The 17,740-nt window shown below is 36.3% G+C and overlaps 1 protein-coding gene across 13 annotated transcripts; it reads right to left on the bottom strand.

Moving 5' to 3' along the window:
• Positions 1–4,260: 4,260 nt before the first annotated feature.
• On the bottom strand, positions 4,261–17,507 carry LOC127860803 (uncharacterized). Of its 13 annotated transcripts, none has more exons than XM_052399091.1 (8): positions 17,279–17,507; positions 16,305–16,460; positions 15,053–15,179; positions 11,137–11,170; positions 10,125–10,262; positions 9,012–9,096; positions 7,129–7,319; positions 4,261–6,272 (listed from the first exon to the last, which is right to left on the bottom strand). In XM_052399091.1, exons 3-8 carry the CDS (start codon positions 15,121–15,123, stop codon positions 6,120–6,122), a joined length of 672 nt encoding a protein of 223 aa, XP_052255051.1. In that variant the 5' UTR covers positions 15,124–15,179; positions 16,305–16,460; positions 17,279–17,507; the 3' UTR covers positions 4,261–6,119. The 13 variants fall into 13 exon arrangements, 12 of the variants coding, with proteins under 12 accessions (XP_052255051.1, XP_052255045.1, XP_052255046.1 ...); XM_052399085.1 differs by having other exon boundaries at positions 15,053–15,204; positions 16,331–16,460; XM_052399086.1 differs by having other exon boundaries at positions 16,331–16,460.
• Between the last annotated feature and the right edge of the window lie 233 nt (positions 17,508–17,740).

The following is a 17,740-nucleotide window of genomic DNA, read 5'->3' as shown; positions in this document are numbered from 1 at the left end:
TACCCCATGCTGGTATATAAGTAATGCCGTATCAACCATTACTATACTAGCGAGTATGTACCGGGTATATCCTACTACTAGCCATAGTGGTATAACGTAACAGTCTTTTACCGGGTATATCCAACTACCCCATGCTCGTATAAGTAATGCCGTATCAAGCCAGTACTATACTAGCGAGTTATATACCGGGTATATCCTACTACACCATGCTCGTATATAAGTAATGCCGTATCAAGCCGGTACTATACTAGCGAGTTATGTACCGGGTATATCCTACTACCCCATGCTCGTATATAAGTAATGCCGTTTCAGCCAGTACTATACTAGCGAGTTATATAGCGGGTATATCCTACTACCCCATGCTCGTATATAAGTAATGCCGTATCAAGCCAGTACTATATTAGCGAGTTATATACCGGGTATATCCTACTACCCCATGGTCGTATATAAGTAATGCCGTATCAAGCCAGTACTATAATAGCGAGTCATATACCGGTATACCCTACTACCCTATGCTCGTATATAAGTAATGCCGTATCAAGCCAGTACTATACTAGCGAGTCATATACCGGATATATCCTACTACCCCATGCTCGTATAAAAGTAATGCCGTATCAAGCCAGTACTATACTAGCGAGTCATATACCGGATATATCCTACTACCCCATGCTCGTATATTAGTAATGCCGTATCAAGCCAGTACTATACTAGCGAGTCATATACCGGATATATCCTACTACCCCATGCTCGTATATTAGTAATGCCGTATCAAGCCAGTACTATATTAGCGAGTTATATAGCGGGTATATCCTACTACCCCATGCTCGTATATAAGTAATGCCGTATCAAGCCAGTACTATACTAGCGAGTCATATACCGGGTATATCCTACTACCCCATGCCTTTATATAAGTAATGCCGTATCAAGCCGGTACTAAACTAGCGAGTCATATACCGGATATATCCTACTACCCCATGCTCGTATATTAGTAATGCCGTATCAAGCCAGTACTATACTAGCGAGTCATAGCGGGTATATCCTACTACCCCTTGCTCGTATATAAGTAATGCCGTATCAAGCCAGTACTATACCTGCGAGTCATATACCGGTATATCCTACTACACCATGCCTTTATATAAGTAATGCCGTATCAAGCCGGTACTAAACTAGCGAGTTATATAGCGGGTATATCCTACTACCCCATGCTCGTATATAAGTAATGTCGTTTCAAGCCAGTACTATACTAGCCAGTTATATACCGGCTTTTACCTACTACCCCATGCTGGATAAAAGTAATGCCGTATCAAGTCGGTACTATACTAGCGAGTTATATAACGGGTATATCCTACTACCCCATACTCGTATATAAGTAATGCCGTATCAAGCCAGTACTTTACTAGCGAGTCATATACCGGAAATATCCTACTACCCCATGCTCGTATACCCGGTATAAGTAATGCCGTATCAAGCCAGTACTATACTAGCGAGTCATAGCGGGTATATACTACTACCCCATGCTCGTATATAAGTAATGCCGTTTCAAGCCAGTACTATACTAGCGAGTCATATACCGGGTATACCCTACTACCCCATGCTCGTATATAAGTAATGCCGTATCAAGCCAGTACTATACTAACGAGTCATATACCGGGTATATCCTACTACCCCATGCTCGTATAAAAGTAATGCCGTATCAAACCAGTACTATACTAGCGAGCCATAGCGGGTATATACTACTACCCCATGCTCGTATGTAAGTAATGCCGTACCAACCCAGGACTATACTAGCGAGTCATATACCAGGTATATCCTAATACCCCATGCCTTTATATAAGTTATGCCGTATCAAGCCAGTACCATACTAGCGAGTTGTATACCGGGTATATTCTACAACCCCATGCTGGTATATAAGTAATGCCGTATCAAACCGGTACTATACTAGCGAGTTATATAGCGGGTATATCCTATTACCCCATGCTCATTATAAGTAATGCCGTATCAAGCCAGTACTATATTAGCGAGTTATATAGCGGGTATATTCTACTACCCCATGCTCGTATATAAGTAATGCCGTATCAAACCGGTACTATACTAGAGAGTCATAGCGGGTATATACTACTACCCCATGCTCGTATATAAGTAATGCCGTATCCAGCCGGTACTATACTAGCAAGCTATATACCGGATATATCCTACTACCCAAATGCTGGTATATAAGTAATGCCGTATCAAGCCGGTACTATACTCACGAGTCATATACCGGGTATATCCTACTACCCCATGCTCGTATATACGTAATGCCGTATCAAGCCAGTACTATACTAGCGAGTTATATACCGGGTATATCCTACTACCCCATGCTCGTATATAAGTAATGCCGTTTCAAGCCAGTACTATACTAGCGAGTTATATACCGGGTATATCCTACTACCCATGCTCGTATATAAGTAATTCCGTATCAAGCCAGTACTATACTAGCGAGTCATGTACCGGATATATACTACTACCCCCATGCTCGTATATAAGTAATGCCGTACCAAGCCAGTACTATACTAGCGAGTTATATAGCGGGTATATCCTACTACCCCATGCTCGTATATAAGTAATGCCGTATCAAGCCAGTACTTTACTAGCGAGCAATATACCGGATATATCCTACTACCCAATGCTCGTATATAAGTAATGCCGTATCAAGCCTGTACTATACTAGCGAGTTATATAGCGGTATATACTACTACCCCATGCTGTTATAAGTAATACCGTATTAGTTACACTGTTTGTAACTGATGGTGTATGAGAGCGAAGCTCGAGAAGGGAACTGAGGGTGTATATCCTATACACAATCAGTTACTAACTGTGTATCCATTATATCTCAACCGATTACTCGGGGTGTATGGAAATTTCTCAGGGTGTATGGAAAATACACAATGGGCACATGGCCTCTCAAAGCAAATCGAATCAGGTCATTTTTGTAGGAGGCGAGTTATACCTTACTACCCTATGCTCGTATAAGTAATGCCGTATCACATCAGTTGTATTTTTGACGTCATTTAGTTATATACAGGATAGTCATATAGCGGGTATTTCCTATAACCCCCAAGTACGTACTGTTAATGCTATATTAAACCTGTTATATTCCTAATTTCACAAAGCGGGTATAACCGACTATCCCAGGCTCAAGTTTGCCAAGCGGTATCTACCCAGTAATATTCTATATGTCATTATGCGGGGATACCTGACTATCGTATGTTTGTATTTAAGTGATGCTGTAGCACATTAGTTCAACACTCACAAGTCATACCAAGGGTATATAGGGTTAGGGCAACTAAACCTAATCATATTGTTCACTGCTCGCCTGCATGGTCTGTTCTTCTAAAAGCCATGTAAGAAACACAATCATTCTGCTGTGTGCATATTTTGATCAAATTAATGAATGCTAGTTCGGTTGTTCGGCGTAGCTGTCTTACCAAGCTTTTCACATAAAATACCCTTTATCAACAAACAATTAAATGATGGAGAAATTTCACGCCTGTAGACCCGAATGAATGAATCAGAATATTTTAATTATTGATTTCAGAGAAATCACCCACAGCATTGGCCAAATCACTGCGGAAATCCGGACTTCTTCATGCACGTTTTTGACCTAACAACAATCACTGCGAAATAGCGCAGACCGTGTTTGACTTACGCTGGCCGCATACGCATTAAGACCTATTTTCGCAAGACGCGACTATAAGTGTGATTTGGTTGTGTTGAAAGAACACTGTGCATGTATGAACTATTTACATCTCATTGCGATGGCGATATAATAAATTCATAATAAGCCTTGTGAGGCCACATATGATCACATGTAGTATATGTTTATCTAAGGACAAAATTGTTCGGTTTGAATATACGTGCACTTTATAAGAAACACATCATGCGGTGGATATGCGACAATTAAACCTTTATTTTCTATTTAAATATTTATAAACGTGAATATACGACTTGCTTTAACGATACAAGCGTTAATTCGTTACTGATAGGATCATGCGGCAGCAATGAATAGGACACTCCTCGTGTAAGTAATCATCATAGTCTAGGGACCCTTCAGATTTTGCATCGTAAAAAGTGTGACCCAGTAATATTGCTTAAAATGGTTGAGCTAACTTAATTTTCATCTTTTCTCGTGCTCTTTAATTACCCACGTATTTAGGTCTGGTTGATAGTACTTATACTTCCCACAGAGCAATTCGGTTCAAATTACTAATAACAACAATACACATTTTTAGCTTTATTTCAAATGTGAACATATTTATTTAACGCAGACGTGTACATAATTTTAACACAGAACAAGGGCTGTTTGTAAAACATGCATGCCCCCCCTATGGGCTGTCAGTTGTAGTGGCAGCCATTGTGAATACGTTTTTGTCACTGTGAACTTGACTTTTGACCTAGTGACCTGAAAATCAATAGGGGTCATCTGCCAGTCATGATCAATGTACTTGAGAAGTTTCATGATCATAGACCTAAGTATTCTTGAGCTATCAACAGGAAACCATTAAACTGTTTTGAGTCACTATGACCTTAATCTTTGACCTAGTGACCTGAAAATCAATAAGGGTCTTCTGCCAGTCATTATCAATGTACCTATGAAGGGGGTCATCTGCCAGTCATTATCAATGTACCAATGATTTTTTTATTTTATGATCCTAGGCGTAAGCATTTATGAGTTATCATCCGGAAACCATTTTTCTATTTCGAGTCACTGTGACCTTGACCTTTGACTTAGTGACCTGAAAATCAATAGATGTCATCTCCGAGTCATCATCAATGTACCTATGAAGTTTCATGATCCTAGGCATAAGCGTTCTTGAGTTATCATCCGGAAACCATTTTACTATTTCGAGATCAATAAACCTATGAAGTTTCATGATCCTAGGCCAAAGCGTTCTTGAGTTATCATCAGGAAACCATCTGGTGGACCAACCAACTGACATGTGCAAAACAATATACCCCTCTTCTTCCAAGGGGGGCATAAATATAATATTAATTTTTAGTAATCTAAATTAAATAAAAATTGCTAGATTGTATTTTCCGAGAAATTATCGGAAAACATCGTTAAAGTTAAAGGGTATCTGCCAGCTTATGCCATTATAACAAATGTTAAATGACAAAAGCTGTTGCCCGGTTCACGGCACGCGGAGCCTACCCTATTGTGAACCAAAATCTTTTTGTGTATTTCATCCTAGTAGTTACCTTGACATAGAACAGACACATTGGTTACTTTTATGAAACAATTCTTATAAAACTTGGTATACAAATTGCGACATTGTTGCCCATTTCTCCGTCAGTCCATGTCCGAATAGTAGCTAAAATTGAGAAAACTCAGTAAGATTTCATGAAACTTAATATTCACATAATTTTTAAATACACAAAATAATACATTGACCATTTTAATTTTGTGATAAAACTTGGTTTTCAAATGAACTCAGAAGAGCAATGTGATATTTATTTTGTCCCTACCGTTTTCACATGAAGGGATTTACGGTTGACCCACTGTCCATCGGTCTGTCAGTCAAATAAACCTGGATCTGGTTACAATGTTTTCCTAAGATTTCACCAGGTTACCTACTTTTTGGAAACACTCAACCCAGGCTTACTCAACCAAGATGAGCATGTCGATCAGGTTTCATCAACATTGAGTCGAAAAAAGCCTGGTTTCTTCCATCACCTGATGATCCTCTAACACAGCAAGTCAATCCTCGAATGTCCGAAATATGTTCTGGTTCTTATAGTGGCAGACAAAAACAAGACCTATGATTTTAAGCAAATTTGTTATGTTCATATAAACATTAATTATTCCAACTATTTTTTTTAGCTCATATATGTTGTTATACAATTGTATTAAACATGGCCATTTAAGTCTTTCATAAGATTCTAACTAAACAAATGAGTTTTAATTTCTTTTAAAACTCTTGATGCAAGCAAACGATGAACGGCAGTATTGGGGGAAAAAACTGGCAGACAATATGTATTTGACCATCAAAACTAGAGAAGACTGAGATAAAGATATGCAGAAAATGAAGCAACACCAGTTCATACACAGTGCTAAACTCACATCCTAGAGATGTTTAAGTTCATGGTTTTTCAAGACTATTAAAGCTCAGGACTTTGGAACAGTCTCCCCATCTACAGCATTTCTCTTGAACCACATGAGAGATGATATGTGCATCTTGCTGTCCTATGGAGTGGAAGTCTTCCTTGCAGGATATCCATTTGCACGAATACTCCTATAACAAGCAACTTTGTAAACTGCAGATTGGAAGCCAAAGTCAATTAACTTACAGTGTCCACATTTTTAACTTTAGTTATAATCATTGACTAAGTTTTTCACAAATGTTATTTTTGATTGAAAATGTTAATGAAAAGGCAAAAAAAAAGAGATTTACTGTGAAATAAGTCAATGGAGATAAGCCTACTAATAGCTCTTGGTGTGTATTGTGGATTTCCCCATGATTTGTTTAACTCTATTTTGTTTTATTTATCTATATATTGATATTTTCTATGAGTTCTTTACGCAGATACACATCTAATCAGAGCCTCTGTTAATGTAATAAAAGTATGTTACTGTTCTGTTTTTCTGTTAATAACTAATCTAAAAAGAAAGAAAAAAAGTAAATTTGCACTATTGTATGAATATGGCATACACTTATTTTTCCATGTTGAAATCTTATTAAATTCATGATATGAAGCCCTAAAATGTTTGTAACAAACAGATGGATGGACTGACAGACTGACCGATGGAAAACGCCAACACTATATCTCTCTGGCTTTGGAAAGGATAATGATTCAACAGAAAGTAGAAATCATCAAAAAAACTTGATGCATCTAAGTTAACTTAGCAATTAGTGAGTTCAATATGTCCTTTAACTGAACAAAAAACAGATGTTTCAAAAACTTAACATGATTTGTCATTTGTTGCAAATATTAAGAAGCACTTACAGGTCCTGGGTTTCAATCACCAACATATGATAAAATAGTTCTCAGTAACAAAAGGCACAAAAATGCAAGAAAAAAATCACTTTAATGTTAAAAAAAAATATATATAGTTATTCAATAAACGATGTATATTTTGTCATAAAGTACCGGTCCTGGATTTTTCTCAACATCATTTAAGAGATTTAAGAGCATCAACATCCGCTGGGACAGGTTAACATGTTGTTGAATACACAGCTGCATCATGATGTAATGAAGACCAGCTTGTCCACACATACGACCCAGAATCATCAGCCCAAACATCTTGATCCACATGGTGGGTGGGAAATGTTTGTATGTTCCTAAAGAACAAAACATGTTAATGATTTATCATTTCAAGTATAAAAGGCAAGCCTTAAAATTCTTAGAAAGCTTTAACATCTGAAGGTTAATATCACCCTGGCTGTGCAGATCTTGGTAATATACCCATTTAAAAAACATTCCTTAAAGCCACACACCTTGAAATGAAATATCTGGCATAGTAAATATGGATATAAATAAGAAACATATTTTATCTTTGCCAATTAGAATATATCTGGTGGTTGCAAGGTAGAAATCCGTCTTTCTTGTGCTTTAAAACTTAAAATAATTGTGTTTCTCGAATTGAACATGTACGTATACAAATCATACATTCAGTTTTAAAATAAAAAAAAATAAATTACTTGCTAACTAGGCTATAGATTTAATGACAATTTTGCACACTTTCAAATTGCATCTATATGTACTGAGTAACATGTATTTCATTTCAAGGTGTGTGGCTTTAATGTAATAAACAAGAGTGCTAAACTGTCACAAGATACACCCGTTTGAAGGTTTTGGACACCATGCTAAACGCTGGAAATGCACTAAGTGACCTAGTTTTCGACCCGGCATGACCTATATCTGAACTTGACTTAGATATCATTAAGACACAACTTCTGCCCAAATTTGGTGAAGATCGGATGAAAACTCTTTCAATTAAAGAGCTTACACCATGCTAAATCCTTGAAATGCACCCTGTGAACTAGTTTTTGACCCAGCATGACCCATATTTGAACTTGAACTAGATATTGTCTAGATACAACTTCTGACCACATTTGTTGAAGATCAGATGAAAACTACTTCAATAAGAGAGTGGACACCGTGCTAAATGCTTGAAATGCACTAAGTAACCTCGTGACCTAGTTTTTGACCTGGCGTGACCCATATTTGAACTTGACCTAGATAACATTTTGACACAATTTCTGACCAAATTTTGTGAAGATCGGATGATAACTACTTCAATTTGAGAGCGGACACCATGCTTAATCCTTGAAATGTACTAAGTGAACCCCTGACCTTGTTTTTGACCCGGCATGACCCATAATTGAACTTGACTTAGATATTGTCTAGATAAAACTTCTGACCAAAGTTTGTGAAGATTGGATGAAAACTACTTCAATTAGAGAGCAGACACCATGCGAAATGCATGAAATGCTCTAAGTGACCTCGCGACCTAGTTTTTGACCCGGCATAACCCATATTTGAACTTGACCTATATATCATTTACACACAACTTATGACCAAATTTGGCAAAGATCAGATGAAAACTACTCCAATTAGAAAGCCACCAATGCTAAATCCTTCAAATGCACTAAGTGACCCCGTGACCTAGTTTTTGACCTGGCATGACCCATATTCAAACTTGACCTAGATATTGTCTAGTAGAACTTCTGACCAAGTTTGGTGAAGATCGGATGAAAACTATTTGAATTAGAGAGTGGACACTGTTATGGACGCCGCCGCCCGCCAAGGGTGAAACTATAATACCTCCCGTTTTTTCAAAACCGGCGTATAAAAATAAGTAATATCCCTCACAGGGTTCAGGTCACACAATTAACTTATAGACAATAGGCAATACTTAATTCATTCGCTTCAAACTGTTTCTCTAGACAGATAACAAATGTTCAATCAAATGTTCATTCAAGATCTTGTCACTTCATTTGGTTACAAATTTGAAATATACTAAAATTTGCCTTCATAATGGAAACTTCTATTTTCCAAGCATGCCTTCCACTTCCTTGAGCTGACTTCGTTGAGTTCATGATTAGCAGATGCAATCTGTAAGATTTACTTATAAATAACTCTAAAATAAGTGATTGTTACCCAAAAAATAAAAAAATATAAATTCTTTTGTCTAATTACACACTTTCACATACATAAATGTGACACAAGCATAAAGGCCCATAACCATCCAATCAAAATATTCAGAAATAGAGGTGCTCATTATACTAACAGTAATGTCTAAGTTTGTATACATGTATGTTTTTTCAACTATGTTTTGCAAAATATTCTCATGCAAACCAGGGTTTCCAATTTAATAAGCCACATGTACATTGCATGTAACAGGGGTAAGACAATGCTAACAAGAAATGTGGTTGTCAGAAACACAATGCCCCCTAATGCGCCACTTTGATTATTTTTTACCTTTGACCTTTAAGGATGACCTTGATCTTTCACCACTCAAAATGTGCAGCTCCATGAGATACACATGCATGCCAAATATCAAGTTGCTACGTTCAATATTGCAAAAGTTATGAAGAAGGTTAAAGTTTTGGTTAAAGTTTTTGAATTATTTTTTTTGACCTTTGACCTTGAAGGATGACCTTGACTTTGACCTTTCACCACTCAAAATGTGCAGCTCCATGAGATACACATGCATGCCAAAAATCAAGTTGCTATGTTCAATATTGCAAAAGTTATGATGAAGGTTAAAGTTTTGGTTAAAGTTTTGGGACACACACACACACACACACATGGACACATACAATGACAGACAGGCCAAAAACAATATACCCCCGATCTTTTGATCCGGGGGCATAAAAATAATCCTGGTTGTGTTTTTCAAGCAATCTAGCTAAAACAAACAGGTTTAATAAAATAGAAAGATTAACTAAAATGAACATACCAGTTATATAGGGCTATAACTATCATATTGAGTATGTCAACACAAAATCGTGTCATTAGTTGCTAAAAGATACAGAAAGCATTATATGGGAAAGTGCATGTGTTGACCCCCTTTTTTTGTTACTTTATTTGTACATAAAATGCTTGTCAAGCATACACAAGTTAGTGATTTAAAGTTATACCATTGGTGAGCCTATCAGCTTAATTTTACTCTCTTTTCCAGTCTCTGGTTGCTTGATGTGGCGACTGCAGAAGTGGCTCAGCAAAGCGTCTTCGTTGGAGCAAACAACCCTGCATTCTGGACACCGATTGTGCGCCTCCTTTAAATATAAAACTTTGTAAAACATTTATTTTTCATCATTTTAACCAATAAATACCTACTAAACAAGAACTTTGACATTAACTTAGATAAGAAAACATATATATTATTTTCAATTAAATTGTTAAACAAGAGCTGTCTCCATAGGATGACGTATGCCCCCAATAAATGCTTTGATAGAAATTATGAGCATTTTTCGAACCCTAAACGCGGACCCTAAGGTCAAGGTCATGGGGTAAAAATTTGTGTGGGTATGGAAAGGCCTTGTCCATATACACATGCATATCAAATATGAATGTTACATCTGAAGCGAAAAAAGAAGTTATGAGCATTTTTCGAAACCTAAACACAAAGTGTGACGGACAGACAGACATCAGACAAACAGACAGAAGGACAGTTCGATCACTATATGCCCTCCTTCGGCGGCATTAAAAAAGTTAATCCAGAAATGCAAAATAAGTCCCAAACTAGAGAGCGGACACCATAATTAATCCTTGAAATGCACGTAATGTAAGCAAGTTAGTTCAAATAACAATGTACACAATTTCAATACTTTCTTAAAGTTAGTTCAAATAACAATGAACACAATTTCAATATTTTCTTATCACTTAATCAATAATTATTATTTAAAAAAAAACATCCTGACAGTCCCCTCACATTTATGTGACTGAACTATCAGTCAAAAAAACGTTTGTTAGCTAACAGGGAGATATCTGTTATGGGAGAAGGTTCAAAATATTTTTGCCATTTCTTATATCACACTGCAAGTGTCAGTGCTACTGGCTCTGGGCATTTTCTATTTTTATCAAACCACTAAATTTAATGTATTTTATTCAGAAAACTTTGCAAAAGACAACCTCAGTGTCTGGACTGACCTGATGCACCAAATCGCACAAGTCAGCTACATCTCTGAAATTATTTCAATACAATCATTTTCATTAATAAAAATAGATAACAAGAGCTGTCAGAGGACAGCGCGCTCGACTATTCGAATGCTTGACAGTATAACGTAAGCCATCATGGGGAAATTGTTCATATTCAATAATTTATTAGATGATCTTTCAAAAATAAAAAAGGAAAAAAAATAAAAATTTGGGGAGGGGGTAGGGGGGTTGAGAGGGGGGTATAACGTGGGGTGTGGTCATTTATTAGACGATCTGACGATCTTTCAAAAATAAAAAAGGAAAACAAAAAATTTGGGGGGGGGGGGGGGGGCAGGGATTCTGGGTTGGGGCGTGGGGTATTGCAGTGCTGCAGCTAGGATTTGAAAAAGGCAGGGGGATTTTTTGTCAAAAGGGCACTTTGGACGCGCAGTATTTTGTCAAAGGGCACTTTCGAGCGCGCGGGTGTTTCTAGAATGCTTCCTCATGCATGTTAATTTATGTGTTATCAATAATTGTAAGAATAAATTATTCCCATTGTCATTAAACAATTCAAATTTAATTACTACAATGAGGAATAAATTAATTACAATGTATTTTAATAAGAGATTTATTAATCATCATATGTAAAAAAAAAAATTAAAAAAAATTTATTTTTTTTAAGGGCAGGGGGGGCCCTAGGAAGGTCAGGGCGGAGGTTCAGGAGGGCAGGGCGGGGCGCCCTTCGATTTAGGCCTAGCTGGAGCACTGGTATTGCACGGGTGGAATCCATTGTGGTATTCAGGTAAGTGTTGTTTTGTCAAAGTATTAATAAAATCTTATCATAAATAAAAAAGTTATGTGAATTTAAGCAAAATGTCCAATTCTCAAAGTAAAAAAGGGGCCATAATTCTATCAAAATGCTTGATTCAGTGGTCTAATCTTGTTTATAGGTTGGGGTCATGTTGGAAAACAAGTATGCAAAATATAATAGCAATATGTCAAAGAACATAGGAAATATTTGGGGTAGTACCCAAACTTTAACATAGATTTATCAATAATATGCATATTCTGAGTATAAAAGGGGCCGTAATTCTATCAAAATGCTTGATTAAGTGGTCTGCTCTTGTTTGTAGGTTAAAGGTCATGTTGGTAAACAAGTATGCAATATAACAAAGCAATATGTTAAAGGACATAGGAAATATTTGGGGTAGTACGCACAATTTAACATAGATTTATCAATAATATGCATATTCTAAGTATAAAAGGGGCAATAATTCTGTCAAAATGCTTGATACAGTGGTCTGCTCTTGTTTATAGGTTGGGATCATGTTGGTAAACAAGTATGCAAAATATGAAAGCAATATGTCAATGGACATTGAAAATATTTGAAGTAGTACGCAAACTTTAACATTTGCACGCTCACGGAAACGCCAACGCCGGGGTGAGTAGGATAGCTCCACTATATATATTTCATATATAATAGTCCAGCTAAAATACAGTCAACAATTAAAGAGTTGTTGTCACTGGGAATGTGATCTTGCATATATACACTTCATGTTGACAACATATTATTTTTAATTAATTTGTTAAACAAGATCTGTCTCCATAGGATGACGTATGCCCCCAATAAATGCTTTGATAGAAATTATGAGCATTTTTCGAAATCTAAATGCATTTTTTGAACCCTAAACACGGACCCTAAGGTCAAGGTCTTGGAGTAAAAATTTGTGTGCATATGGAAAGGCCTTGTCCATGTACACATGCATATCAAATATGAATGTTACATCTGAAGCGACAAAAGAAGTTATGAGCATTTTTCGAAACCTAAACACAAAGTGTGACGGACGGACAGACAGACATCAGATAAACAGACGGAAGGACAGTGCGATCACTATATGCCCTCCTTCGGCGGCATAAAAAACGTTAATTTAGAAATGCAAAATGCAAAGTCCCAAACTAGAGAGCGGACACCATACTTAATCCTTGAAATGCACTAAGTGACCCTGTGACCTAGTTTTTGACCCGGCATGACCCATATTCGAACATGACCTAGATGTTGTCTTGATACAACTTCTGACCAAGTTTGGTAAAGATCAGATGAAAACTACTTCAATTAGAGAGCAGACACCATGCTTAAACCTTAAAATGCACTAATAGACCCCATGGTCTAGTTTTTGACCCGGCATGGCCCATATTCGAGCTTGACCTAGATATTGCCTAGATACAACTTCTGAACAAGTTTGGTAAAGATCAGATGAAAACTATTTGAATTAGAGAGGGGACAAGAAAAGTGTGACAGACAGACAGACAGTGAGAAAACTATATACCCACTTTTCTTCGAAAGGGGGCATAAAAAATGTGGAGTAAAATATATACAAATGTGTTCTTTTTCTTTGCAGACTGACTTACCTATCAAAATAGTTACATAAACAAATATGTATAATTATATTGTTAATATTATGCGCATAAATAAAACATTTGCTATTTCATGTAAAATTAATTGTAGACAGCAAATAATGAAACAAGAAACCGTTTGAGACGGGTGATGCTCCACAAAGGTTTTTTTGTCACAATATTGCACTATATATTCAGATAAAAGGAAACGTCTTGAGGGGCATAACTTTGGACAAATTAATACAATGGATGGTTTAGTAACTTAAAAATTTCAAAGGGCCATAACTCTGTAAATAAATCATCTAACCAGAACCCACTAATAACATGCGCATCTCCTCAAGGTAGTTAAACTTCCCATAAAGCTTCATTGTATTCCAGTCAGTAGTTGGGGAGAAATAGCCCGGACAAGAATTGCACTATATGTACAGTTTATAGAAAATTTCAAAGGGCCATAACTCTGTGAAAAATCATCCGACCATAACCAGCTTATAATATGCACATCTCCTGTTGGTAGCGAAGCTTCCCATAAAATTTCATTGAATTCATGTAATAAGTTGCTGAGAAATAGCTCGGACAAGAATTGCACTATATGTACAATGGAAAATTTCAAATGGCCATAACTCTGTGGAAAATCATCCGACAAGAACCAGCTGATAATATGCACATCTCCTGTTGGTAGTGAAGCTTCCCATAAAGTTTCATTGAATTCCCGTAATAAGTTGCTGAGAAATTGCTAGGACAAGAATTGCACTATATGTACAATGGAAAATTTCAAAGGGCCATAACTCTATGAAAAATCATCCGACCAGAACCCGCTGATAATACGCACATCTCCTCTTGGTAGTGATGCTTCCCATAAAGTTTCATTGAATTCCAGTCATTAGTTGCTGAGAAATAGCCCGGACAAGAATTGCACTATATGTACAGTACATGGAAAATTTTAAAGGGCCATAACTCTGTGAAAAATCATCTGACCAGAACCCGCTGATAATATGCACATCTCCTCTTGGTAGTAAATCTTCCCATAAAGTTTCATTGAATTCCGGTCATTAATTGCTGAGAAATAGCCCTGACAAGAATTGCACTATATGTACAGTTAATAGAAAATTTAAAAGGGCCATAACTCTGTGACAAATCATCCGACCAGAACCCGCTGATAATATGCACATTTCCTCTTAATAGTGAAGCTTCCCATTAAGTTTCATTGAATTCCGGCCTTTAGTTGCTGAGAATCCAAAAATTGTTCACGGACGGACAGACGGACTGACGAAGCGGCGACTATATGCTCCCCCCCCCAAATTTTTTTGGGGGAGCATAAAATGTCAAGTTAACATGGATAATAGAAAATATTGTGAAATGCTTTATTTATAAATTAGAAACTAGATAACACTTCTAAAATGATTGCAAGTTTCCATGACTCATTGAGGAATAAACCATGTAAAATGTTAGTTTTGCAAATTTATATAGTTATGGGAAACAACTACATGTACATTAAATTTAAATATCAAAGCTTTTTTTTTAATTGTATATGTACCGGTAAAACACCGCTTCATTTGTAAGAATGTCATTTGAGCCTAGATGAAGATACAGCTGTTGAACATCCATCTTCCGCAAGTCTCTCAACAATGCATGGCGAAAACGATCACAAGAAAATTTGGCACCTTTGAAAACAGAGTTGGCGAATGTCTGTGTAAATAAATCACAAATATACATGAATGAATACACAAGGAAAATTCATGCTTTGCCTCAAGATTAAAATGAAAAGTTTGCAATTACAATTCCCTACAATCTGTAAAATATTCCACACGCTTAAATAAAATATATAACCATGCAAATTAGTTAGAAAACGCAATGATGCCAATCATTTCACATGATGACATCAGCATAATAAGTTTAACTTTATATTGATGACAATACTGTAATCATACGAAGCTTAGGACTTGACATTTGAACTGTTTAAGTATAAAGAAATGAAATAATTACATCATTTATAGAAACTATGAGTATCAAGTTTAAATGGTGGCATTTCGTGTTTTCTCAAAAATGTTTACAAAAACAGTAAACATTTAAACGACTGTTGATATCAACATAATCCATTTTAGTTCATTACGTTACAATGTTGCAAAACTTATTAAAAGCTGTTAAAAAAAGACTGGTATACATTTGTATCAAGTGTGCCCTTATTCACAACAGCGTAAACATAACAAAACACCATGTACGACCTAGACGTCTTGAATATTTGACACACGTCGGCACAAAGTGCTCGGGAAAATTTTCCAGCTATTTGTTGCATGATCATTCCCCGAATTGTCTTGAACATTTGACGCGCGTCAGCACAACGTGCATGAGGACATTTTTTCCGACATTTATTCATCCGCATTCATTTTTAATTTAATAAACAGATACTCGTTTTTATGTACATCTTGTTAGGTAGAAAACAATAAAAAATTTACACAGGTGTAGTCTAATTGAAGAAATGTGGGATCAATATTTATTTGTCTTTGTTATAAAATACTACGGCATGTAAGTAGAAAATGTGTACCCAATGACTCAACAACGGCAAGAACAGTTGGTTTTAATATGACGTCATTGCCCAAATGGGTAATGATCTGAATATAACTTCTGGAAATAATCATTACTTTCAGTTTGGAAATGCGATGTCAATGACGCTTTTATAACTGACATATGGATACCGTTTAAACGGTAACCTTTTGTTTATTTCATTAATCATTTTGTTTTAACGTTTAGAAAAATGTGTACATGTGATACCATTAATAGAAACAAACCTGAAACTGTAATTACTGTTCTATACCATTGTCATTACATATACTCATCAGAGATTGGCAGGCATTTGACAGCTATATCGGCAGGAAGAATATCCTTAATCCGATGAGCATTGGAGTCCCCAGCAATACGGTTCACTTTTCTCCTGTCTTGGGCACCTGAAAAAATAAAAGGAAAATGCTTCCTGACACAACACTGCATCCTGTTCAAAAGAGCCTGCGTAATAAATTTACTAATTATAAAAAGACAAGTCTTAACAACCCAAATACTACCTTAACAATACAATTGCAACAAGACTAATAAGGACGACTAAACTTGTCTTATGTGTATCTAACTACACAAAAAGAATATAAACAAAACAGATCAATCACGCTTTAATAAAAATAAAGGTCACACAAGTTAAAAAGCACTAGTTTTCAATAATCAATAAGTGTCAAAATTGCAATACACTGGTCAATGTTCAGTGCAAATATCACTATGAACATGATAAAAGTGTCAATTATTGCACTAGTGTGTAACACACTGAATGTGTCCAAATGCGCGAAGCACCTGTTTTTTTAATAATTAGTATTAAAGTGTCACTCAAAATTGCAATCCACTGGTAAGTGTTCAATCAATGCAAATATCACAGTCACTATAAACACATCAAACGTGTCAATTATTGCACTAGTGTAAAATACACTGTAAGTGTCCAAATGCGCGAAGCACGTGTTTTTAATAGATCACAAAATGGGTAATAAAACGCACAGTTGAACTTAAGGTGAAAAGTAAACACAAATCCTTCGTTCACTCACACCGAGTTACTAGGACTAGGTCGCGAAAATGAATGCCACTTTGAATTATACACTTTACAACGTCGAAATACACCAAATCACAATTAAAAGATAGCTATTGCAAGTTCAAAAACAAAACTGAAATATATAAGCGCCGAAATGACTTCTTGATCTCAAAACAATGTCACAAACGTATACAATACCGGATCCAAACCGTTTGAAAGCTCGTGTGCAATCAAAAGGGGAGATTATTCCAACGATGTTTTTTCTTGTTTCTCCATTCGGTACCCCTCGCACGTTATTTGATTACGCTTTCTTCATATATGGTCATATTACACTCATTCATAACGTTTATTTATAGATGTTTGTGTTGTGACATATATGGTTATGATTACCATATAAGGTAAAGACGGCCAGGGACCAGAGTCGCTCTGCTAGTGAACTCTCCCATCCTTCTAAATTGGATCAATTTATTTCAAAAATTAGGGATGTCTAGTATATTTATTTCTATATTTAGAATATTTCTTAAAGAAATTCCTTTCAGCAAACAGCGCAGATACAGATGAGACGCCGCATCATGCATAAATGGGTTAAACACCCTGATTTTGCACCTATGTAGTTATTTGAAATTCCTTGTTGAACATTTAAGGGACCTTTTCACAGAT

Source organism: Dreissena polymorpha, chromosome 15 (assembly GCF_020536995.1).
Source record: "Dreissena polymorpha isolate Duluth1 chromosome 15, UMN_Dpol_1.0, whole genome shotgun sequence".
In the NCBI taxonomy this organism is placed as follows: Eukaryota; Metazoa; Mollusca; class Bivalvia; order Myida; family Dreissenidae; genus Dreissena; species Dreissena polymorpha.
Note: the sequence above shows the minus strand (reverse complement) of the source record. Positions and strands in the feature narration are given on the sequence as shown.

What these genes read in the sequence shown, in the direction of transcription:
- LOC127860803 (XM_052399084.1), bottom strand. Translation starts at nt 15,231, where the DNA reads ATGTATATTTGTGATTTATTTACACAGACATTCGCCAACTCTGTTTTC. An exon ending in AATGAAGCGGTGTTTTACCG is followed by an intron (nt 11,171 to 15,052) that starts GTACATATACAA and finishes AAATAATTTCAG; the next exon opens with AGATGTAGCTGACTTGTGCG. An exon ending in TAGAAGTTTCCATTATGAAG is followed by an intron (nt 7,320 to 9,011) that starts GCAAATTTTAGT and finishes TTTGTTCTTTAG; the next exon opens with GAACATACAAACATTTCCCA.